The following is a 26,877-nucleotide window of genomic DNA, read 5'->3' on the forward strand; positions in this document are numbered from 1 at the left end:
AAAGCAGCTGTAAACCTAGTTAAATTAGATATATATTTCAGCCTCTTCAGGCTACTCCAAAGTGGTGTAAAACAAATGGGTACTGAGCTTTGGATAACTCACAATGTCTCGCTATCATTATGATGCCATCCAAATCCTAAAAGATCACTGTAAAAAGATAGGAAGGATGTACGGGTGTATTCTGGAAATGAGTAGGCCACTTTTTAATCGGTTGTAAAAGTGCTGGGGGAAAAAAATCAGTGCCTTGTCACAGAAAGAACTTCCCCTGGAAACATTCTGAATTTTAGCAGTAAAAGCATTTTAAACAAGTTCTAACTCTGATCAGGCTGATTTAACTCTGATTTCTAAAGATCTCTGATATTTAGAAATTTGTCAATAAAATATTAATTCATCTGTATCATTTTGAACACACTGTAATATTTTATTCTTTGCAAACAAAATCATTTACTTCTATTGTGCTAAAGTATCTCACTATTAAATGCATGGGATTGGTTACATTTGTTAAATTCTGTACTTCAGGGCCTTACCATAAAGTTTACAGTCAAAATAAAATTACTTTCACATATTGAACTGGAATTTTTCAGCACTTGACAGTGTAAAATATTATGACAGTAAAGCAGTAAAGCTAGAGATACAGTTCATTTCAGCTTTTTCTCAGAAACAAAAAGTGCCTTCATCGATATGTTCCTCTGGTATGTAAGACTGCTGATTAAACTGTAGATAGAATTTAGTTGTGTCAAACTTTTCTGACTATCTTTACGGTAAGGAGACCGGCTGTTAAGTGCAATGTTGTCCACCAACTCACCTAAGTCTGCACAAATCTTAAAGAGGACTTTTAATTTGCAGAGATAAATTTACATCTGTTCAAAAATTTGTTTCAAATACAGGCTCAACATTTTCAAATTGTTGATGAATCAATCATAGGAGAAAAAACAGCCCAGCACTATGTCATCACAAATTCTTCACAGCAATAATTACAACAATATTTCACTTTCTCTTTTAACAGGATAGGGACTCTTTGCCCAGAAGTTCTATAAATTTACTTCTCAGCATTGCACGATGATCACATATCTCAAACATTAGTTAAAGTACTTGGCAGGAAGGCTATGTAAATCACCTCCTTTTGTTTTTAGTGCATTTGCCACATGTTGAAGAAGCAGCAGAAAGATTAGTTGCTCGTGCTAAGAAATCATTAAGCGGACAAAAATCAAAGCACAAGAACACAAGTCCTGTCAAATGTGACAGTATAGTCCAGTGGAAAATAAAATAATTCACCTTGAATAGAACCTTACTCAACTTATTTGCATATACTGAAATGCCTCTTTTCTAGAATTTTCTTATAAAAAGAGAACCCTACAAAGAGCCCTCTCGGCTCTGTTTGCACTATTTGTGGAATAAGGAGCTACTCATCTTGGTCAAAAAATCTGAGTCTGGCCTTAAGCCAGCGTGAGCCAGATTCTGCCATCCTTACCAGAGCTGAATAGTACCTTAAGCTGGGCCTGATTATGAACCGATTACTCATGTTGTGCTGAGCAGCTCTTTGCATGAATGGGGCCATTGTGAATAAACATTTATAAGTGATTCACAATTTGGCCTATGTGAGTAGTCTCACTCACATCAATGCGTCTACTCATGGAGTAAAGCACTACTAAATAAAAGTGGCAGAATGTGACCCTGTTGTAGTACTTGACATCTAACACGAAGATACTTTTTCATTAGCTAAATGAAACGCTGCAACCAACAGACTATCATTCATTCTTTGAGACGAGGCTGATGCAAGAGCATGACAAGCTTAATGCAGGCCTGCAACTTATCACACCTCAGGTTTAATGAAGGGTTGAATACCTGTTTGTCTAATGCATAAAGTTATGCTAGCAACATGTAACAAATAATTTCCATTGCTAAAATTGAGGATGAAAATTTAATTAGAATTGTATCCCTTTGACTTAATTAAAATCAGCAGGAAGATGACATAGTCTTTTGTTTTCCCCTTTGATTTTGGAGGCTTCAAGCATCTAAAAACATTGTAAGGTTTTGAAAATGGATGTTTATTCTCTCCAAGCATTCTGTCACTGCAACAAATTCCTAGGAATTGTTTAATTTTACTCTTTTACTCTTGACATAAATAACCTTGTAAAAATGAACTTTTTTCTGGATTTCACAAAACAATGATAGCAAATTCTGCTATCAAAATAAACAAGTGAGCTGAAAGAGAGGCAACAATAAAAATGGCTTGAAGTTTGCCAGCTAAACTTCTGCTTCCTTATCCACTAATGACGTTCTAATTAAAATTATCTGGAAATCAATTTGACATGTTATAAAAGCTACACCTTAAAAAATGGTTATGTTGAAATGGAAAAAAATATTGAAAACACATTTTAGAACTGGAAACAGTTTGATCTGCTAAAAAAACCCCCGTGTATTTCCACCACTTTCATCCTTCTGCATGAAGCACAAGTTTCTATATAAAACTAGTCTCTTTACCTGTACCAATAAAATTCTTTTTTGCTTTAAATCAAAAGGCTCATTTTACTGCTGTCTAAACAGACCATAAAAAATGGGAAAGATAAATTCTAGCCAGAATGCTTTTTCCTAGTTCTTCAGGCCAAAGTTGAAGTTAATATTTAGAAGGAGAATAAAATTAGGAAACCACAAATTGGAGTATACATATGTGTTAAACTTGGAGTTTATTACTGGTGGCAAATAGGACAACCTCCATTTCAATCAGCTGTGTAAGAATCTGCTATAAAATTCCCATTTTCAGCTGATTCCGTTGGTTTCAAAGTTAAGTTTATTTATTCCACTGAATGATTACAGAATGGACCCATCTCCTATATTTGTTTTCAAGTTTAGCCTCCTGAGCGGGAGCAGAGGCAATTTAGGGGTTCCTGTGAGTTTGTTTTTGTGAGTCCTGGTAGTTTTGCAGTTGCTGTGATGAAATGTGCTTCCCTGATCTTCCCTTCTCCCCCCATCTGCCCTCCGTTCCTAACTAATGGCCAGAGAGAAAAGCAAGAAGGAGCAGGGGGTTGCCCAGAGACTTGTATCCTGTTCTAATCACAGCCATGCAAGTCCTTCTTTATTTCAATTAATTTACTTTGCCTTTATGAACCTGAGAGACTGACTGTTGCTTTCAAAGAGGCTGACATTTCACTCATCTGAAGGAGCTTGGAATGTGACAGGGGAAAGGGAGGAGAAGTAAATCAAAGCAGATAGCAATTCTCCAGATGTAAAGTATTTTTCTTCTCCTCTATTTTTTTTTCCACCAGAAATGTCAGAAAGTCTGCTGACATTTTAATTCCTTTGTGATAGGCTGGGAGCTAAGAGCCAAATCCTGCTGCCACTGCAGTCGAAAAGATTTTTCCTGTCGACTTTAAAGGGAGCAAACCAGCCTTACACGCTGAAAAAAAATAAAAATAAATAAACAAAATATCAACAAACTGGAACTAAAACTAAGTGAGATGTACTCTTGTAACATCTTGAGATCAGTTACAGACTGAAACTAGCAGGTCTTGTTTGACTTTTTTCTTCTCAATTTGATCATAGCATGACAAAAACCAATAAGACTGACTGGTTTGGAAGTAAGACTTTGCTGCTGTTGTGGTTTTGTTTTAAATCTGGATTCTGTTGAAAGTGTTGCAGTACTATTCCATTCTCTCTTCTAATCACCTAAATTTCAAAATACTCTATCTGCAACCTTAAAGATTTCATTTAAACACTAGTTGACTTAAATAATCTGTGCATGTCTTTGAAAACTCTATTAAACATTATGATCCTGCTTTTAATAATATGTTTGTCAAAAAAAAAATATATCTCATTATCTTTAATAGGAATAGACTCAGGTCCATAAAATAAAGAAGTGCCTTCTATTTCTCATTACATTAATTGTGCATTGATATAATTCCAATGAGCTCAACATGCATTTAGCAAAACAACAGAGCTGGCTCAGAGCAGCAGCAGAGTGCTGAGAGAGTTGGGTCTACAAATTCCACCTACAACATGAACGATCGTATATTTCTTTCTCTGCATGGTGTGCTTAGAGATTTACTTCATGGTCTTACTATAATAAATTTATTTTCCTTTATAGAGTTGTTCCCTTATGAAGTATTCATTTCTAAAGCATTAACTTCGTATACAGGACTGCTAAAAACCAATGGAGTAGACATATTTTCTTAATAGTTTTATTCTTTTTTGCAGGTTTTATAATCATGTTTCATCAACTGGTACAACAAAACATATTTCTATATAAAAACCAAAACAAAGAGGGCTTGTTGAGCGTGATGCATGGTAAATCTATTTGGTTTATTCTTTTTTTATTGTTAAATATTATATTGCATTTGTTTAAGCAGACATCATGTATATTGTGATTTCTAGCATTCCACACGCAGCAGCTTATTGTTGTGTCCTTTAAATATGGGAAATAAAAACATTTTCAGTTTGCTATTAAAAAAAAAAATAAGGAAATGAAGAAAGGGTACTGCTATATTACATGGCCCAGGAAATATTGGCAGCATGCTCTTTGGCTTTCATCCGTAGAACTGCAATGCTGGAGGACCTCCTTTCAAACTCCGGCTTGGTTTCAAAAGCATGTCCATTGCTTGCCCCAGAAAGTAAAGAGTCAGTGAAAAAATTATTAAGGGGCACGTGGCTGAACTGATTCTGGTGGTTTGAAAAGCCTGTGTAGCCAGAATCTGTCCGGGGTGAATGGGAATAAGGTGTCATACAGGAGGACGTATCTCGTGGTAGCATGCAGGAAGTAACCACAGAACCGCTAGCCGCATTCCCTGCCCACAGATTGTTCTGAATCTGGAACATATAAAATGAATAAGATTACATTTAGATAGTTCATCTTTTGTTTTCTGCAATGCTTGCTTTGCTGTACTTAACACATCCATCAGTAGTTCTCCTCTAAAACACGCAACAAGTACTTTACTCGTTCTCTGCAATCATATTAGAAAATACCGCGAAGACATTACATGAGTCAAAATATTGGATCATTCACTTCAGAGCAAGGGCTGCTGAGTCACATTCCTTGCTCTGTCATCCGTTTGCTCTGTGGCTCTATCCTGAGTGTTTACCATTGAACCTCAGGATGCCATCAGCGCTGCCAGTCAGTGAAATTCGTGGAAGCACACAAATGACTTTAAAGGAAAGGTGTCAAAAGAGTGTACAATATCATAGCTGTTTCCACCGTAAAAGCTTTTCCTCATCAGAATTCTGTCTTAGTGTAATGGTCGGAAAGAGTGTAAAAGGGTGAACAAAACAAACCAGGATTTCTCAAGCGACAAATCCCAACAAGTATTTGCAAAATTAAACATTGAGCAGCCTTGCATAATTACTTCAAAACAAATAAATCCATAAAATACAGGCATGGCTGATAATACATCCAAGAGCTTTTCCTAAAGTTGTTTCAAAGACGGTTTGAAGATAAAAATTCTTTTCATGATGTTTTCATACGAAATTATACTTTAGGGCATTTCTGTTTCAGCTTTCAGCCTCAACTGGCTGCAGTGTGCGTCCCTGGAAAACGTTGCATGACAGACTAGGAGACAAACTTTGTGGTTACCAGCAATGTCTGCTGAAGATCTGGAGTAACCACGTATTCAAGCTTTGATGTGTAATGCCTTCTATACTTGGCAGTCACTTAAAGCTTCATTCTGAGTCTCAGGCCTTCTCTATGTATAGATGCTATTTATGGATAGGTATTTTTCACTTATTTGTTACTAGATGAACAGACGGAAAGATTTTCAAGGCCCAGCACAAGTCAGTTCCTGTCATTATCTCAGACTGTGCACTCTTTCATCCCTCCTCTATGTCTTCCTCAGTCTTTTCTCACTTGCACTCACCATCATACAACATACAGCTTTATATTTCTTCTCCACTTTTACTTGCATCTCTTTCCTGAATGCTGATTTTTTTAAAATGTAAAATATCATGATACAAGACATTTGTAGCCCTCATTCACAGTACAGCCAGTAACTATATCCTTTTCTTTTAGTTTCACTTTGTTAAATTTGTCTTCATCCTAAAAATCTGTTGTCTGTTCATTATAGCATTGCTCTGATACACTGGGATTGAGCCCACATGTCTTTGTTCTCTGCTATACTTTGGAGAAATTGCAATTACTCTTCGGTTAGCACTGTAAAGTGAATTCCCACTTCAAACTGAATTTTGTCTTCACGTTCCAACTCCATAGACAAAGGAATTTTGGCTTTAAGATACGTAGGTTATCTCTCTAGCTGAGTGATTTCTTTTCTGCCAAATTAGAGGTCAGGGGAAGTAATGAATTATGACAGACGCACACATACACACACACAAAGAATGAAAACATGTTTCTAATGCTGAGTTGTTTTTTTTTTCTCATTGTCCTATTACTTTGCAACAACACATACCCACCAAACCACCAACAAGCTAAAGAGATAAATTATGGTTCACTGAACTCATCTAGCTGAGATCTAGTGCAGATAACAAGGATGAGGTAGAGTCTATTTTAAAAGCTAATATTTTGAACAGTTGTATTAGCAGGGGTCATCAGGAGCTGACTAATTTGGGCTTCTTGGCAATTCCAGCAGCAGAAAAACAACCAGTAAATGGTCTATTTTTGCTTTCCTGCAGAAGGCTGGGGAAAAGCCACAGTAGCAACACATTCTCTCCAAACTCAGTCTGCCCAACTCCTTGTTCACACAGACAGGCATACATACAGGCATAAACACACTTCCACACCCACTCACGTGAAGGCAGCTTGCCTTTCCACGCACACACATACGCACAGCCAGTTGGGCACACCTCAGGCATCTGCTCCTGCATATCTTAGGTGGTCTGCTGAGAGGTAATGGAGTGAATAAGGTGCCTGGGGAAGGGTATCAAGGATTTTTCCTCCTTCTTGTGGGCCTCCTGAGATCTACAGGAGGAAAGAGACTCTAGTGAGAGTTTCAGAACTTTCCAGTTGTCATCCTTCCCTCCTCCCATCAGCATTTTTTAGAAGAGTCTCAAACATCAGCCCATGAGAGACTCTCTGCAGCTTGACGTGATCCTCAGCTGACTTATTACTCTTTAATTAACACACCTGAGCCAGTTTTGACTTCTAATCAGACAAACTTTTTATAATCTTCAGAGAACAGGTGGTTTATCTGGGGATTAAAGGACATAGCTTATCTAGACCTGTTAGAACCATTGTCTTGCTTACCAACGTTTGTGGCATTCAGCCACAGAGAACATTCCCAAAGAGAGCAGTACATCTCTTATGGTTCAGGATTCAGGGATTCCTGAGTGTCCTATTGCCTGGAAAGTTTCCCAGATCCTAGTACAGATTTACAGAATATGTCGAGAAATAAACAAGTGATCCCGAAAGAGCTGGACAGTGTGGTAGTTAAGTGTACAGCAACTGGGAAGTCATCCACCTAGATTCATAATGCTTACTGCCTTCTCAGACTTGGTGAGTTTGAAGCCACGTAGCATGTGATTAGGGTACAGACAAGAGTAGTAAAGAAGATAGCAGCTGAAAGCCTGTAAGATACAGAGTATATCTTCACTTTGCCCAAGTTGCACACACTCTGTTTTAACCATGAACTAGAAAAATCAGAAATCCATACAAAAATAGTTGGGTTTTTTTTGTTGCTGTTGTTCAGGAACACTGGAAACTTCTAATTGGACTTGCTTGTATTTCATAGTTACGTATACATTTCTTGCAGCAGCAGTGACAGATTAAGCAACTATTGGGGTTTTCTTTCCCTTTCTTCCTACAAAAAAAGTCACCCATTTTTGTTTCCATGCTGTTCCTCTTCAGCTTGTTCTGCTCGTGTAAGTCTTTACTGAATTGAAACAGGGAGATGACAAAGTTAAAAAAGAATTCAGAAATATATATATCTCTCAAACACATGCACATAAAGCCCCATTCTTTTTGATGGTATTTCCAGGCCAAATGGTTAGTCTCAGAACCTTCACAATAGGATGAATTTGCACAGGAAGAGACTGGTTCATCTATGCAGCTTCTAACCCAGGAGATAATTCTGAAGGAGCTCATCATCCCCACAGCTAACTTACACACTACAAAGTCTCATTTATCTGTCTTACTAAGATGTCTTTCTAAGAAACGCTATGCCAAATGCTACAGTCACACAGGCTGCACAGATATAATTATGGGAAGAATTTTCAAAAAAACTCTGTTTAAAAAGGAACATACATGAGTTTGCCTTTAATACATTCATGATGAGAAGACTTCAAAAGGTTCAGAGGCTCAGTTTGAAAGTGCCTAATAACCTATGTGGTCTGGAGGTATCACAAAGTCACTCTTTCCTTCCATATTTCTAGCAGTTTGGTTTGCAGTGAACTAAGTTTAGTACCACTAATTTTCCTGATATTTTCATCCTAGACAAATCTCTTTCAATTTAGCTTCGGCGAGATTACAGGGGTGTAAATGAGAACAGAATTCAGCTGCAAATTCTAAAATATACCAATGTCTTGTTAAAGAAATATGTTAACAAGCCATTCATTCCTAAAACTTCCATAAGAGATACCCTAGGTTTCTTCCTTAGAGGAAGGAATCCAAATTAGGAAACTTAACTTCAGAAATGCCACAAGATGTTAGGAAAGCTTTACATCTTCTCTCATGAGACAGTTATGCCCTTCAAAAGAATGTTTCAGTCATATCAATTTTCTGTTCATTTTAGTTGATTGGGTGACTTCACTTTTGATATTGGATTTTCATTTCTTAGGAAGGTTTTACAACATAAATATCTTATAGTGAAATTCAGGTGCAGAAGGCATTCCCCTATTAAAAATAAATACAGTAATGTTTTACAATAAGTCAAAATTATCAGACCTTCTTCTGGTATGTTGGAAGGAAAAGGGACATTATGTACATGAATTTAAAGAAAATATTTTTCCTCTTAAACTCTTGTGTGATCCATGAACTATATAAAAGCCAATTCAGAGACTGTGAATGAGGCTATACATACAGCACATCTCTGGTTTCTGTTAACATCACAAACAACTTGAGCTTTGCTCTTGTGGTTACCATGAAATTACCAGAGCCCTTCAATATATTTACCTACTGTATGTTTTATACACACACACATACACACCCTTCCCTATAGAAAAAAAAAAAGTAGGATTTCATAGCTGTGACAAGAACACAACTGGAGAGTTATGGTTGTTAACATGGCTATGATATCATTTCCTAGGTATACGACCTTCTGCTTGACACTGCAGAGGAAAATTAGCTGAGGTAATTGGTCATCCCCCTTGGTGTCATTGCTTTTTTCTGTTAAAATTTCGAGCTCCTGGAGCTTTAGCCTTCTTATACGACACCTGGAGAAATCATATAAACTCAATCTCCAAATTTTCTGAGAGTTGTACTGTCACTTCCCCAGTTTTGGTTCTCCCATCAGCAAATGTCTTGTCTCATGCTATTTGAGTCACCTGCCTATCCAGACTGGAGTTTGTTTCCAACAGACACACATATAAGCACACACAGCTTCTATTTGAGTGGACATGTGTTTTCATGTTTCACGTGGGAAACAAAACGTTAATCTCTTTTAAGATCTCTAGATATGAAGTAATAAGTTATTATTATTGTTGTTATTATTGTATTACCTAATATACCTTATGTTACATTGCATTATGTTATCATAGAATCATAGAATGGTTTGGGTTGGAAGGGACCATAAAGATCATCCAGTTCCAACCCCCCTACCCTGGGTAGGGACACCTCCCACCAGACCAAATTGCTGAGAGCCCCATCCAGCCTGGCCTTGAACACTCCCAGGGATGGGGCATCCACAGCTTCTCTGGGCAACCTGTTCCAGTGTCTCACCACCCCCACAGTAAACAATTTCTTCCTAATATCTAATCTAAATCTCCCCTCTTTCAGTTTAAAACCATTACCCCTTGTCCTATCACTACACTCCCTGATAGGGTCCTTCCCTACTTTTCCTGTAGGCGCCCTTTAGGTACTGGAATTATGTTATATGCTATTATAATTACTCTATTAAGTAATTAGAAACTACACACTGGCCCTGTTTTCAGGGTGTTCCGGGGCACTGCAAGGAAGACAGCAGCGGCACTAACTGAACAGTTAAGAATTTACCTAACGATAGAGAACACATGACTGTCAAAGAGACTGATTTTCTAAAATTTTGTCACTGCTGTCTGTGTGAAGCAACAATCCTTGCACTGCGAGAAAACATGAAACCTGTGCTTGCACAAGGAGCTACTTTAGGCAGATCAAATTCAATAGCTGTTAAACTGCTCAAAACTGCCAGTTTACAACTCATGATCTGTAGGCTGTTCCTGGTCCATCACCACAACTGATTTGGTCTGTCACTTGACACGGTATTTTTTTTCCTGGGGGGTCTCTTAAGAACATCCAAAGTATGGACAGAAATTTGTTTGTACTTCCCAAGTTTGCAGAGTCATAGATTCTCAGAATAACTTAAACTGAAAAGGACCTCTGGGATTATTATTCCAAACCCTTTTTCACAGATAACTTTGAATTTAGATTATGTTACTCAAGCCCTATCCAGTCAAATTTTGAGTAGCTCCAACTACAGAGATTCAATAACTTTTAAGAGCAACTTGTTCCACGGCTTTACCACTCTCATTGTATTTTTTCCTTTATATCTAGACAGAATACTTCTTCGTGCAATTTGTGATCGTTTTATAGGAGCCGTTTGAACTGAATGAATGTGAACTGTATTGGGTTCAGGTACTTATGAGAGAGCTGCAGCACACCGTTTTCTGATATGTCCATAAAATGCAAACTGGCCCTTGGTAGTGAGAAACTTGATGCTACAGCTCTAAAATATGTGATAGACCCATTTAGTCCACACTTAGGCCTTGCAAACGGTGAACAAAATAAAAATCTGTTCATTTGATCCCATGCTTAACAAGTTTGCTAAGCTGCAAAATAATGCAGGATTCAAGAAGTCATCAGGCTTTCATTCTTGTACGGGATGTTTTGTAAATAAACTGTAACTTCTCCCTGCTGCCATCTCAGGGCCAGTTGTAATATGAATGAATTATATTTCACATCTATGATACAGTTAAAGACAAAATTTCATACTTTGAGAAATACTGTTAAAAAGTTTCTAGCTCAGAAAAAATGGATTTGCCTTATAATTAAGCCCCAGCTTAAGTCACTCATAGACTTAAGGCAATACATGTTTCACAAAAAAAAATAATAAAGCAACAAACTGAATGTTGAGGCTGTGAGGAGGACCACATACAGTGATGGTTTAGAACCAAGAAAAAATAAAAGCGCAGCGCACAAACTACTTTGTGTGGAACAGACACCACCCAAAAAGATTAGAAGTGTTACTCTTGTTGGAAGATCAGCCACAGCAGTGCAACAGTCAGCACATATGCAGCAAGCAACATACCATCCAGGTGGTGGCCCAGCCTGAGCTGCATGCTGTCACAGCTAGACAGCATGAGTATGTGATAAAACCTCTTTGAAGCTAGCTCAGATATGTCTACCACATCTACTCCTACTTAATCAGTGTACCCATAGCCTTAATGAACTATTGTGATTAAGTGTCATTTATACGTCTAATACAGTTAAAAGAATTTTTAAGTCATATAACATGTGGTGTCTAATATATGCCATATGAAAGATTTAATTGGAGCATGTAACTTTGATTATTGCTAATGAGAATTACCCATATGTACTAAGGCTAGAGCAGAACAGTAATGATGATCCAAGGACTTAGTACATAACACATGTATACTGATACCACTTCTACACTCTTTGACTGCCAAAAAAAATCATGTGATGCCATGCTGTTCAACATATTTAATTTGATTTATCAGTCTGGTGGATGGAATGTAAACTTCAGCCTCTTCCTTCTTCTGTTTTTCAGATTCCAACATTCCCCCTTCTTTCTGCACCTCCCATATCACTTCAGTTCCCATACCTTTGAAATGCTTTTGTCTCCTTAGAATTCCCACCTGCACTAGGCTGGGTTTTTCCACCATAAATAAATTAAATTCAGTCCTATCCAAACAATACATTTCACATGTAAGGGGGAAAGTATAATGGTGTGACAGCAAAAACCCTTTCAAAAGAACTTAGAAGAACAATGAAAACAAATTAACTGAACTCAAAGAACAAGCAAGAAGAAAAGATGCAAAGTATGGAAAGAGACTAGATGGGAGAAAAACGTTGCCCCTTATATCTGTTTTTCAAGGACACAATATAATGTTTATTCATATACCGATGCACTTACATTTATAAAGATGGCATCTTTATATTAACTCTTACAGGGAAAGCCAGAGGTCTATGTGATAATAGGGTAGGGTTTTGATCAAATTTCACTCTTGTATGCGTAAATAAAGAAGGGATAAAAATGAAAGTTAGTCTCAGGTTTTTTGATCCCTTGATACCTCTAATGTTTAAACATTAAATCTGACAAGTTCAAGCACCCTTTGTCACATTAGCCTCCTCACTAGGCATAGGACAGCAAAAGTAGTCAAGTAAAGACTAATAAGGTAAGAGAAGGGTAAGGCTAAGCAACCTTCTTATTGTTCCTCTCCCAGCACATAATGCATAGGTCTAAGATAACTATAAATCTCTGCAGCTGAACCAGGCATCAGAGAGAAGAACACACTTTTAGAGATCATCTTACCTATTTTGTGCCTTACACTTTAGGAAGAGAAAACTTAATTCACCAGACTTTCACCAATTTTAAGGGAACCCATCTCTGGCATAAAAATGCCTTTGATTAAATTTCCTAGACACAAGTGTCTAATATCTTATCTGACCACTGGCTGCCTCCTCTGAAGGGTGCAAGCTTCTTTTAAGTCCTGTTCATCAGCACTGTAACGGTATCTCAGATATCCCACATCTTAAATAGCACTGTATTTAGTGACTGAATCAAGTACTGCCTGTTCACTAACATTTCCTCAGGTGAGTTGAAGTAAAGGTCACCATGAAGTCAATCTGCACTCATCTCCTCACTCATGTTAGGATGCTGCCTCTTAGCTTTCATATCATCAGCAGAGTATTATTGGCTAATGAGGCTCAAAGTGTCTGGGATAAAGAGTTTTAACCAGTGAATTGTTTTATGAGTGCACTTAAGATAACAGACCACAATGTGTTACATCTGCAAGAGAAACTTGAAGCTTAAATACTGAAACTAATGAAACTGAAACCTTTTACTAAAATGAATGAAAAGTACTGTATACAACATTTTCCTGGAAAAAAAAAATCTGATTTTTAGCATAATGTTGTCAAAAGTTAAATATTCCATTGGAGTGAAAACTTAACAACTCTGTGGTATTTTAAGTGTTAAAGCCTAGAAAGAAAACATGTGAATAACACGTCATTATCCTGGAATATTGTACTAACTGTCCTCCTCTGTAATCCAGGTGTTGCCAGTATAATTAATGGAAGATCTATGCATGCAGAATTTGGACAGTGAAGGAGATATTTCTTGTCAGCCATTTGAGCAACTACGCACAAAAGGTAACACCTAAAGTCAACATACTGTGAAAATAATTAAGGTTAGACTGAATTAACAAAGCAAGCGATTATGGTCTAGAGAAAAAAAAAAAAAGAAAATAAAACAAACTAAATTGTTTATTACTGTTTTGAAGATAAAGATGTGTAATTTAATAGCAAAATTAGGATGAGTTAAAGAAATGGGGGTTGGACCAGACCACCTCCAGAGGTGCCTTCCTACCTGAACCATCCTCTGATTCAGAGCCAACCTTCTATCTGAAATTAGTTGAAAAGATCATTTCCATGCAGGAAAACCTTTCAGGTTTATATTGTCACACAAGGCATAGCAGCATCCTGTTCTTAATTTCTATTTGATGAAGATAATTGGTGAAGAGACTAAGCAGGGGTCTCCACACCCTCTGTTGACTCCAAAAGAGGCTGATGTTTCTGCTGGAATGCAAGTGGGATGTCTGTTTTGGGAACATATCCATGGTGGGGCTCAAAACAGAAATCTTCAAACTGCAAATTCATCTAATTCACACCAGAAATTCACATTTTTTCTGTTTCTTCTGCCACACAGCAGTAAATATCTCAGCTTGATTTTATCCCTTTTCAACATCATCCTATATTTTTTTGCCAGCAACAGAGAGTCTGTTTTCCCCCAAGTTAATAAAGGCTTCGTAAACAAGCTCTAGTGAACTGTGTTCCACAATCCCCAAGAAAAAATAGTTACTCAAAAGTATGGCAGAGCCTGTCAAATATTTAGTGATGTCAGTGTCACAATAAAAGTGCTTGTATACAGGGGGAAAAAAAAGAGAAAGAAAAAAGTAAAAATAAAAGTATGCGTCATTTCCTTTCTTGCATTAACTGTACTGAAATAATGGAATTGTTCTGGGAAATCAATCTATAACACTAAAACCAAACATGCAGATCACAATTTTAAATATATCTTTCTGCTTGAACTGTAGGATAGATTATTGAGTTTATAGCAAGTCATGTACTGTATATTTATTTTCCATAAGTGAGGAACTTCTAAGTGGACATCTAGTTCAAAAGATTTGAATGTAGTCTCCTAGTGTTTTTAATATGGATTTTCGTTTTCTCAAGCATTCTCACTGGAAATACTACGTATACGATACACACGTGGTTTTAATAAAAGTGAGGATTTAAGAATGTGAAACTATGAAGAATTACCACCAGATTAGCAAGAACAGGAACTTGCTTTGGCTGCTCTGTGATAAATGCCTGGATACCTATTCGTATCCCAGTATACAGCGAAGTAGCCACCTTCTTCACTGAGGAGCAAGATACCTTGGTTTTATGATGTAGCCAAGCTTACATGCAAGCGCTTAACTGAAATAAACAATGTAAAGTGAACTCACACCTTCATTTAGTTCCTTGTTCCTGTTCCTGAAGTATGCTACAGTACAGTACAACACAACTTTCTCATGCGGGTGACCAATCTCAATTACGTGTTTGTGCCTCTCTGTTTTCCCACAGCGTCTTAGTCTGCGGTTGTAGATAAGTACTGCATATTTATGTTTATGAACGAGTATGTTTCATTTTCCACACATTTTAGAGATGCTTTATTTAAGATTATGGACCCAATGTTTCCATTTTGATTTCTTGTTTTAAAGAACTTATAAATTAACGTCAGAAAGTTTTTCCAGGCCAAAACTTATTTGTGTCATCAGCCTAGGAAAAAGTTTTTTAACAAATTCTTAAATAGGAATGCAGTGAATTCACTCATCTTTTTAACAATCTGGAAGTGCAGAATAGATATTTCATTGGGTTTAGATTTTTATGGATGATATTCTCGTATAATTCAAAAGTGTTTCTTTTTTACAAACATCAGTTTTAGGACAAACATTTTAAGTTCTTACCAATAACTTGCATTATTCCGCTATCTCATGCTAATTAAACTTCTGTCAATTGGGAAAATTTGTAGATGAAGTCCTACTAAAAATACAAGATGAGCTTGGAGACACAAAATTTATTCTAGAGAACTGAGTCAGGGATACAAAGCCAAAAGCTTAAGTACTAATCCTTGTGTCGTCTGTTGTGATGCAGTAGATGAGTCAGAAAGGCCTTCAAAAGACGCTCGAACACCTTGAGTGAGATCTGTGATTGACTGTGCATCTACGCTTCTGTGAATCTGCCTAGGAGTGCTTAAGGTCTTTTTGCACACCTCCACCTAGGTAGGTCTCAAACATGTTTTGTGTCCCCCCTTTTAAACTCAGAATGTATCATGCAGTGGTTTCTGGTGTAATTTGGGCTAATGCACTATTACATTCTGAAATAAAAACTGGCAGACTGGGAAGTGCCAGCAGGTGTGAAATGCTTGTGCCCATATTCTGAGCGGCTGGAACACAAACCAGCTCTGGCCCAGGCACCAAACCTCCTCAGAGGTAAGCACTTTAAGCTGGGTAGATGACACATGGGCCCAAGGCCTCTGGTTCAAAGCTAATCACAGTCAGCCAATGTAGAGCACGACCAAAGCAAGCCCACATAGAAGATGAGTGTTTTCCTAAGGCTGGCAGAGACCCTGCTACCTAATGAACTAGCAGAGCACTAGGACATCAGCAGTGGAAGGACTCTACCACAGGGTCCCGTACAAGATTTTTTGCTTTGTATGGTGATTTTTTTTTTTAATTATGTGGTAAAAGCAATGGGAAGCTAGAGACATGAAAAACAATGGCTTCAGAATAAAAGTATTCAATGCACTAAAACAAGCAAGCAGAGAAACAATAGCAGAGAGTGAGGCAAGGCAGTAAACCAAAGGACTGGAGAGCAGAAACAGAAGATTCTGATCTTATTACACAGTAATACCTTACTATATATTAACAGAGAACTGAAACAGAAAAAAGAAAGAAAAAACAACAAAAAAACCCAAACTACTACTGTCTGAGAGAGTTCCTGCCTCCCTCTCCCAGCCATAAACATTTAATTCTGATTGTACATGGCCATAATATGGTTTCTTGCTAGTAGAAGACTCGCTGTATTCAATGGGCTATTGAGGTCCGTAAAGAAATTGTGCTTGTTTAATATGTCAGAAGGAAAGTTGCCTAGAGATCACATAGTTTACGCCTCATCTTACCAAAGCATACAAAACCAGAGTTGTTAAGACAGTTGTGCCAATGAATATAAATATCTTAGAAGTGAAATTCTGACCTTTCTATATAAAATGACATCATGCCTGTCTTCTCAATGGGTCTAGACGTCATGCAGAATTTATGCAAGGACCTAGAAGTGATTCAAATCCCCACGTAATTTTATGTGCAGAAAAGACTTCACTGCACAGCCATTGTCAGTACATAACTTATGCAAAACTCTGCAGCTCCTAAGACTGTTCTTTAAAAAATACTTGTATTTTAAGCGTTAATTATACATATTGGAGGTCAGAACTGTTGTTCACAATGGCAGGTCCTGTCCACGTGCCTAAAGAACACAGAAAGCTAAACACAGGAAAGTCTTCATGCATCTCCTGTGCATGTGCATGCCTAAGGATGTAAGAGAAGGTAAATGTAGAGCCAAAGTAGTACTTGGCCTTTACCATACCTGAGGGTAGCTGTCAGTCCTTGGAAGAACAGATATATCATAGGTGGCAGCAAAATGGCTCTTAGCTTGCTGGATCTGACCATAACGTTCTCTTTTTCTCCATTTTGCTCTTCGATTCTGGAACCAAACCTGTAGTAAACGAGGAAACAGTCATCAAGGTAAACTTAATTACATACTGTGCAGACTCTTAGGAAAAAGCCAAGAGATTTTGGACAGTAGCTTTGAAAATTTCTGTTTATCTAAGGAAGGGATTTTCTCCGCCTGAGGATGAATTTCTTGCAGTTTCAGTATTCTCAGTGTCGGACCTGCTTAAGTTATTTCTGGCTATTTTAAAAATATATGCTATTTCCTTTTTAAGTGCCTTGAAAAAAAAAAACAAAAAACAAAAAAAAAACAGAGGAAAGATCAGTCTGTCAGGCAGTGCTAATTTTGACAGAGTTCCATTATGTAGGGGGAAATTGCCAAGTAACAGGAAGTCAAAATGTAAAGAAACTTTCTCTTAATTTCACATGCCCACTGACTTGATACGACTGCCTATGGTCTGCTTCCTAGAGCTATACTTAATCTTCATCAAGTGCAGTAATGAAAAAGCAGTAAAAGCAGGCACTGGGACAGTAGTCTGTGCTGCAGAAGAAGTTCTTATAAGGAAGGTTAATAGAGCAGGAAGATAATAAAAAAATCATGAGATCACGGACAATTTTAAAACTATTGTGACATTTTTTTCACGTTTCTGTTAGGAAAATCTATGTTTCCGACAATGGAAAAATAAAGAATGGCACTTTACATTTAGACTATGGAATAATTTAGACCTGAAACAATGCCTTCTTGTCAACTAAAAGCTATTTCTTTTATGCTTGTATAACTTTTGGACTGTTCTGTAATATTTTGAGTGTCGGCTGTTACCTCAAAACCTATTATATTCACATTTCTTGCTGTGACTGATGTCTGTCATTGTCCTGCGGTCAATGAAAAAAAAAAAATTTTTGCTTTCAAACAGTTTAGTTTGGACTGGCTAAGACTTATCCTGGTGAATTAAAGGGATTGCTACGAAAAATAACTGTTCCTTTATAAAAGTAATATTATCCAACTAAGTCTTTATTGTACAGCTATGAGCAAAATCATTCCAACTCTTTTTAAAGAAGTCACACTGCTAACAGAACCATTTTTTTTTTTTATGGAAACAATGCCATTGGTTAGTCTTCCTGCTAATGGACCGTGAATCTGTTTGAATAGATACATACGCTAATAGATTATTTTTTTATAGAGACAGTGCCTGTGAATCCCATTTTGAGGCACATTTTCTGATCCCCGATGGTGGGATATTTAAAATAACACTGTTTGTTTTATAATTCAGGTTTTGCCTTGATCTTTGGAGAACTCAACTGTCCTTTGATGCTGCTTAAGCAACGAGGGCATAATTTTGCCCATTTTAATTCCCATGGATTAAATGTTGCAAATTTAGTATGTGCAATCTTTTAAAATGCACTTGGCAATCACAGCAAGGCCCATGCATGTAACTGCGGAGCATATATTCTTAGGGACCTCGCTGGTAAATTTGTATTATTTATGCTGCCTGAGGCTCAGCAAAAAGAAAAGAAAAGGAAAAAACCAAAACTCTCCTGTCTCCACAGGAGGCATCAGGAACACGCTAAGGGAATTTAGTAATGAGGCTCTTTCATTGAAAAAAGACCTTGACAATCTCCTTAAAATGGGTGCCAATTACTTCACTGACATGCAGCAGGAAAGAGAGCAACTTAGATAAATTAGGTTCAGGTTGGCGCGCTCTGCATGTATGCAGGACAAATATTAAATTGGATCTTGATGAAATGGCGGTGAAGGGAAATGTGGGTAAGGTATCCAGCTGATCACTCTGCTAAACTAAATCAAACAATTTGCTTGAATTCATAGTAACCAAACGAGAAAAAAAAAAGCGCACATTTTTTCCCTTTGACAATCCCCCAAAATGTTTCTGTTTACATCACTTTACTAGAAACTGTCTGTTGGCAGAGATAAAGTAACCATTTGCCTCCACAAAGCAATGTAAAAATCTGCTGCTTGTTATCCTTGCGTTGCCAGATGCTTGCCTCTAATGATGTAAGGCCTTTAAAATTGCTTAATCTTGTGATGGAATACTGTTGCTACTCTGAGTAAAAATAATCACCGTTTCTCTTCATATTTAGCGTATGAGAAATGCCAAGATCGGTTATCTTTTAAGAAAGGGGGGAACACGCTTAAATAAAGTACAAATAGATATTTTGTGCAAGTCTGGTGAAGACATATACATTTTCACATTTACACTCTTAATTTTAATATTTTTACCACATGAAGCCTCTAAAAATTAGAAAAAAAATGTGACAAAAAGTCAGTTGACACATTTTAGCCCAATTGTTCCCTCCCTGTTCTGAATATTAGTCTGTTCTTGGGGTAGTTCTCATTATTCCAGAATTATGCAATTGTAAGAACAGTATTAAAACATTATACAAGCTTTTTCTTTAAGTCAAGACTGAAACCTAATGAGTGGAAGTCATACTTGGAAAACTGTATTGGAAAACCAAATTCAGAGGGGGAGGAATTGCACAGAGCCTGAAGAGTTAAAAGCCACTGAACTTAATTCCTTCAGCATCACTGGTATCGTATGGATGTAACTGAGACATGATTTCGGACTCTATTTTCTGATGACAACAGTGAATATGCTGTCTGGTTGAATAGACATGAAAAGAACACTCCTTTATAAAACTAATTAGCTGAGTTCGTTTCTGAAAGTGATCCTGGTTTAATTTCGGTTGTATGCATGTGCACTGACGTCTATGTCTTCACATGCATGTGTGAGTATGTGTTTAATTACAAGTTGTGAAGTTGTTATCATATTCAAGTCACTAAATTAAAAAAATTAATCCCAGTCCGTAAGAATCAACAGGACTGCTATTCTCTACGTTGAAATTATGAGCATTACCAGGATGGGGAAGATCTCTAAAAATAGGATAAAGTCACAAAACGCAGCTCACACCCTTTTCTAAGGGAAGACGTCTGAACAGGGGAAGGGCTGCATTTCCTGGACATTTAGCTTCTTTTCTCACCATTCTGCATCCAAAGTCATAAACGTTGTTGAGATTACTGCACGAGCACATACTGAATGAATCAACTTCGTACGCAGTTAAGATCTCAAATACTGCACGACGTGGTCAACAGCATGTTTCGTTCCAAAAACTAGAGTAACATTAGCCATCGGTTATGCAAGTTTAAAAACTGGCAAATGTACTCCCCAATTTTGCGATTTTTAAGCTTATTACATATAACAGAGATGAAAGGATTACGTCCTTGCTCTACACAGACACAAACACACAAACATATATACATATATTTATACGTATCTGTGTACGTGCAGTTTCACTGCATATTCTTCAGATCTAAACAAGGAATTTGATGACTTTTTAGATTGTAGTTTTCATGCCATAACACACACAGAATCCTCTGTGGCCGAGTTCTGCATCGTCATCAGTCTGAACTACCAGCAACATCTCTCTTTAATGGCATCTTTACACGTAACACTTTATGTATTCACTGCCTGGAATTCTGACAGTAAAACAGGGCTACCAGAGATCAGGAGTGCTTTACTATTGATGTTGTTTTCTCATCGTTTAAACCAGTTTCACGAACAACAACACAAGCTATTTAAAAAAAAAAACCAAGTAATTTTAGTACTGCAGCGCAGCAGCTCATATCCATAAAGAAACAAAGCAAAACGAGCTTTATGGGCTTTTGTACAGTCCCCAAGAGTGTAATTTACCAGTTCCTACAATGCAGAACTTGTCGTGGAAACGCTGAAGTTTGGTTCCTACCTGGACTCTGGCCTCAGTGAGCTCTGTTCTCAGAGCCAGCTGTTCTCTTACATAGACATCAGGGTAGTGAGTTTTCTGGAATACTTTCTCCAGTTCCTCCAGCTGCAAACTGGTGAAAGTTGTTCTGTGTCTCCTCTTCTTACTGCTGGAGACGTTGCTGTCACACTTATCACCAAGTTCGTCCAGTTCCCCCTTCTCCTGCATCCCTTTCACCGGAGACATCCTGAGATTGTTGCAATTGTCCATGGGCCTGCTCAGCTCCGTGTGAAGAGGTTGTCCTTCCACTTTAGTAATCCCATAGTTCACTGTACACAAGGTGGGGGAGGGAAAGAACTGGTTAAAGGCAGGGGGCTTTAGATTCAAGGGTTCGTATCAAACACTTTCACGAGGAACCCGATTCTATGCAACTGCGCATTTCTATACCAGACCGCAGAAGAGGAATTTGTAATACTAACCACAAACAGAGTAAAAGCACTAAATCACACTGAATTTTAACTAAGAATAGTATCTGAAAATATCATCTAAAATCTTTCAGTTTGAGGAGAGTGCATAAGAGTACTTGAATATTTTTACTCTGCCACTAAAGTAGTTAATAATCCATGAAATCAGCTTCTACTAGAGTTGCACAGATAAGGAATCTTAGCCCAAAACAGATTTTCATATAAGATAAGCAGCATAAAGCTATTGACTAACATGCCTTTAAACTTGGAAGCAGATGGGGAAAAAAAATCTATTTCTAAGAAAATACAAAATAACTGTAAACTAAATAGCTGTAAACTGACAAATCAAGAAGCAAATGAAACCGAAGATTATCTTCACTTTACAAACTCAATGGATTCCATACACCTTCTCTTGGATTTGTAAAGTGGAATTGTTTCCAATTAAGTTTGTTATGGTTACAAAATACAGAGAGTTTCTGCAAAATGTTAACTTATTAAAAGAGATCGTTTCATACACTTTGTGTAAGGATTGCAGGAACTATTTGTCTTTAGGTAAAATCTGAGCGGTAGAGATAAGAAATATTCTTCTGTAGCTTCTTAATAAGAAATGAAAACATTTCCTATTTTTTCTATTTTTATGTATCTCACATCACTAAAAAAGTCATGCGATATGTTACAGGATTCAAAAGGGCTTTTTTTTTTCCTCTCTAAAAAACAGGCGAAAAAAAGTTTAAAACTCTATTGAAATTTAAAAAGACAAAGATGGCATGTAACATAACGATAAGAAACTTGCTTTGGGATTTTCTCACATTCTCAGTAATTTCTCTCAGTCCGATCTTATTTTAACCAAACACAGTATTTAGACACTTACCATCAATACATACAGAGATAGGAAATGCCCCAAAGCCCCCAAGGCACACATTAAATGAGCTAATTAAGAAAAACTTCAATGTATAAATCAATTTTCAGTAGGTTTGTTTGTTTTGTTTTGTTTTGTTTTTAACTTGCACTTGCAGAACTCTATAATTATTTCCTACAAACTGTTTAATAAAAAAGGAACTTCTCAAAAAAATACTTCAATACCTATATGAAGTAAAAAAAAAAAAAAAAAAAAGTAAAAAATTGTTAGTCTCATTATTGTAGCTGATCTTAACCATATTTTCCGATTCTGCTAGGGAAAGGCTTTTTTAATTCTTTTTTTCTGTACATGATTGACATCATGTTAGAATAACGGGGAAAATTTTAAATGTCTCCAAAAAAATCCCCATTCTCCCTGCCTATCAGCTAGAAAAAATAAATAAATAAATAGATAAATTAAACACGGTTATTTGAGTTACCTAAGTCGTTTTCGGTCGGTATGAAGAATCACTATTATGGGTTATTTGGTAACACGGCAGAAGAAAAACCCCGCTGTCCCCGCAGAGCGTTATTTGAAAGAACCGAACACACCAAGTGACCTTCCCTTACCGCCCTCTAACGCTACCTGGCCCCGTATGTCCCGTCTGCGCCGCCGACACCCGCGGCTGCCTTTTCCGTGGGATTCGCTGCGTTTCCCGTGGAGTTCGCAGCGGGCGCGGGGGACGCCGCTCGCCGGCCCCGAGCCCCGACGCCGCGGGGAGCGGGACGGAGCGCCCGAGGACGGCCGGGGGGCGGCCGGCGGCGGGGCCGGGGCCGGGGCCGGGTCGGCGGCCGAGCCCTCCCGCACCCGCCGGGCCCCGCCGGCCGCCGCTCCGACACCGCGGCCCTTCCCCGTCCGTCGTCTCCCCCGCCGGGCTGCCGGGGCCGGGCGGGCTGTGCTTTCCGCGCCCCGCCGCTCCCGCGGTGGTGGCGGGGACAAGCCGAGGCAGCCGGCCCGGGGCAGCAGGCGGAGGGGCAGCACGGGAAGGAAAAGAGCGAGCGCTTCGAAGAAGGCGATCGCCTTTTCCAGTTGTTATTAATAACAATATTGTTGTTGATGTTGCTGCTATTATTATTATTATTATTATTATTATTATTATTATTATTATTATTATTATTATTATTATTATTATTATTATTATTTACTACCACCCGGCAGCCCCTTGCATGCCAGCACCCAAAGGCTGCGCAGCTGCCTTTGGTCTCCCCGGGCAGGAGAAGCCCCGGCCTCCCCTGTACCATCTCCAAGGAGGGCAAAGCGAAGCACAGGAGGGAGAATTACCCTGGGATGGCGACTCACCGTTGTTGTCCTGGCAGGGTGATGTCCTCTCCAGCCTTACATGATGCTCAGCCCTTTGCAGAGGGTTGAAGGCCTGTACGCATTTGCTGCCTGACGTTTTGCTATAAAAGGACTCATTGTCCAAAGTTTCCATAACGTGCTCCAAAGTGCCTCCTGCTCCCATGTAAAAGTCACTGTTCTTGCTCGGCTGGCTCTTCAGGGCAAACTTCTCGCTCAGAAAATCCATAATCATCTAAGGCTGCTTGAGAGCCTCTTCCCTAGACAGAGGCTGGACTGTGAGCGGTGGAGGGAGGGAGAGTGGGCGAGTGGATGGGAGGGAAGGAAGGAGGGAAGGAGGGAGGGAAAGACGTTCGGAGCTCAGGGAGCTGTTTTGCCTCTGAGCCTTTGATTTGTCTTGTCTTGAAAGGGGGAACCCGAAGTTGCTTTTATATCTTGAAGCTCAGCAGGGCTCCTTATGCAACCTCCCATTTCTAATGAATATGAAAATAGGCAAGCCGTGTAACTCCACCCCAGGTCCCCCAAGACCTAATCCCAACACAGGAGGGAGTTCCAGGCCCATTTTCGACAGACAGATCCGTTTCAGACAGGCAGACGCACACGGGCGTGCAAGGAGGGTGAGGGGAGTCAGGGAGGGAGAAAGGACACATGAAAAGTACATTTCCCCTCTGCAACCTATTCACATTTCTCCAGGGATCCTGGAACGAGAGTAATCCCTCACTTCCCTCCCTCTCAACCCCCAGCTCCCCGAGAGTCTTAGAGCAAGGTAATTTCAGGGGCACATACCCTCAAGTAAAGGATCTTCTTTAATCAATTTGACTGATACCTCGGTAGCTGCAGTCCTGTTCTCTGAAGCTGTAAAATTAAGAACCGGTGTTCCTTCTTTATTAAACAGCTCAGAAGTTTGGTCCTAGAGTTAAAGAGAAAAAGAAGTATTATAGGCGGTTGTTTGTGTAGCGGGAATAGAAAATAGAGGAACTTAAAACTAGAAATCTCTCACATCAGAAACTGGCCTAAAAGAGAATTTGGCTGCTATCAAACAGACCTCCAGCCTGACTCTCTGTGTGTATGTGTGTGCAAAGCGGTTAAAACTGGTCCTTTATTTTAAATCTCCTGAAATATTATCACTACCGACTTGAAAAAAAAATACAGTTTATAAATGAAAGTATTAAAACAGAGTCTTAGGTAATAAAAAGAAAAAGAAATGAGCCGTATATGCATGCATTCCTATGGATATTGAAAAAGCGGGTGGTTTTCACCCAAAGTGTGAGCTTTGAAGTGTTGAACTCCTTGGTCCTTTTGCACATAGACAGGATTTAAAACACAGTCGAGAGAGATAGGGAACGATTTAGAAAAGGCCCAGATTATGCAAAAGAGCTGCTCCCTGCTTCCTGGTGAAAGGAGTACTCATCGGAGTCAAGTAAAACCGAGATTGCAATGACTTCAGAACAGTATTTCAGCATCGTGGGACCGAGCTTATCTATTCTATTTAGGCTATTTTAAAAATCAGTTCAATGGGTCCTTTCCCCATGTGGGGGGAGAAGAAGTGAATGAAGCTTTAATGAGCGGTTGAAGTATAGGTGCGTTAATGGCAGCCGGGGCTGCTGAGCGTCTTAGAGACCTTTCTTGTGAACCCAGACAAAGACGAAGAGAAAGCCAGCTCAGGTCCAGCGTATTTCCCGGCGACCAGCTCCCCTCCTTCTTCAGCTGGTCTCTCGCTCGATATTTTCCCGGAGAAAGGGACAGCTAAGCGAGGGATGCTCGCTTCAGCTGCAGCGGGGTACCTGCTGGCATCACCCGACACACGCACAACCTGCCCTTTCCTGCCATCCCGCAGAGCCGGGCTGCCACCTCCGCATCTCCGCCCCGTTTCCCAGCTTTACCTGCCCCCGACAACCGGCCGGCGGCTGCGGGAGGCCGCCACGCCGGACCCCGCTGCCGGCCCCGCAGGGATGCTCGGCCCCGCCGCGGCGGAGAGGGGAGAGCGGAGAGGTGGCGCTGGGGGACTTGGGGTGGGTTTGTGGGGACTGGGGTGCTGCTTTGCCCGCCTGTGAGGAGGGAGAGGTGGAAGCCGTTCCCGTCAGCTCCCGGGAGAAGGGGAAAGGGAAGGGGAAGGGGCGCGGAGCGTGAGCGGTGCCCGCGGTGCGCGGCCGGGTGGGAGGGGGGTCAGCCCGCTGCCTCGGCCGGACGAGGGGCAGGACCCGGCCCCGGGAGCCCCTCCAGGGGCAAGTTCCCGTCCCTGGGTTCTTCTTGAAGAAGCGGCACGTTTCCTCCTTGCACCTTTTGAAGCAACGACTGCTCCAGACCCGGGGAAATAAGATGAAATAGATCCTCTCCCTTCCCCCTCGCCCCCGCCGCCCGCATCTCCGTGCGCTGGGGTTTCGGCAGCTTGTTTATAACTATGCCTTAAAAGCACTAAATGCCTTAGGGGAGGGAAAAAAAAAAAAAAAAAAAAAAGAGAAAAAAAAAAAGGAGCTCTCGGTGTCTTTTAAATGAAAGACACATGCAGCGTTGTTGCAGGCTGCAATCCACTTTTATCCCAATAAATGTCCCTCTTTAAAGGCAGCTAGTAAACTCCAGGGGAGCCGAGGACAAGGAGCATCTCACGTGCCCGTAAAAAAACCAAGAGCTCCCAGCAGCAGCGGGGCTTCTAGAGAGGCTGTAGGAAGCGCGGGTGCCCGCCCGCCGGGACACGCGTGTCCCGCGGGTGGCGAAGAGCCGCCCCGGCGGCGACGGCCCTCGCTCCCTGCCACCCCGGCAGCCCCGCACCTCCCCTCCCTCCCGGGGGGACCTGGCCACCCCGGCGGCTGCGGTGACCCGCGGGGCGGTGGAAGTGCCGGCCTCGGCTGGGGACCGGGCTCGGGACAGGCTGCCCCGTCCTCTGTGCTCTCCCCCCGCTTCCTCACCCCCCTCCTCACCCCGCCGAGAAAAAAAGAAAAACAAAAAACCCGCCGCATCTGCACCCCAGGGGTGACGCCACTCGCTTCTCGCTGCCTCCTTGCAAAGCGCTCCCCGACGAGATTAGCGCCGTGATTTATAGATGCGCTTAACAATATCTGAGTATTAAACACAGAGAGCGACACAAATTATAACCGGACCTGAAAATCCGTCCCTCCTCCCCCGGAAAACAAATAAATAAATAAAAATCTGAGTGGTTCCACATCATTGTTAGCTCCAGGGGCCAAATTCTGCTCTCATTTACCTCCGTGCAGCCCAGCTGACTTCAAAGGGAAGGAGAGATGTAACCTAGGGGAGAATTGGCGCCACGTATGGCATTCGTTCTCCTTAAAAGCTTGGAAACAGAAAGCTGACTTCGGCGGGCTAAAACCATTTAAAAGGGGTTGGACAGATCCCGGGGGAGAAGGCGGCAAAGGAAAAAATAAAAAATAAAAATCCTGTGCTGAGGTGAGA

General features: G+C 39.9%; 1 protein-coding gene across 1 annotated transcript; it reads right to left on the minus strand.

The window, feature by feature from the left end:
- Window positions 1–4,200: 4,200 nt before the first annotated feature.
- Window positions 4,201–23,850, minus strand: ALX1 (ALX homeobox 1). Its single transcript, XM_063323940.1, has 4 exons — window positions 23,470–23,850; window positions 20,833–21,137; window positions 16,994–17,122; window positions 4,201–4,803 (listed from the first exon to the last, which is right to left on the minus strand). Exons 1-4 carry the CDS (start codon window positions 23,699–23,701, stop codon window positions 4,483–4,485), a joined length of 987 nt encoding a protein of 328 aa, XP_063180010.1. The 5' UTR covers window positions 23,702–23,850; the 3' UTR covers window positions 4,201–4,482.
- Window positions 23,851–26,877: the final 3,027 nt, after the last annotated feature.

Source organism: Chroicocephalus ridibundus, chromosome 1 (genome assembly GCF_963924245.1).
Source record: "Chroicocephalus ridibundus chromosome 1, bChrRid1.1, whole genome shotgun sequence".
Taxonomy (NCBI): Eukaryota; Metazoa; Chordata; class Aves; order Charadriiformes; family Laridae; genus Chroicocephalus; species Chroicocephalus ridibundus.

Excerpts from the sequence above, each read along its gene's own strand:
- ALX1 (XM_063323940.1), bottom strand. The coding sequence starts at position 23,701 with ATGATTATGGATTTTCTGAGCGAGAAGTTTGCCCTGAAGAGCCAGCCG. Across the intron at positions 21,138-23,469 it reads ACCCTGCCAGGACAACAACG|TGAACTATGGGATTACTAAA; the intron begins GTGAGTCGCCAT and ends CCTTGTGTACAG. Across the intron at positions 4,804-16,993 it reads GGACTGACAGCTACCCTCAG|ATTCAGAACAATCTGTGGGC; the intron begins GTATGGTAAAGG and ends TATATGTTCCAG.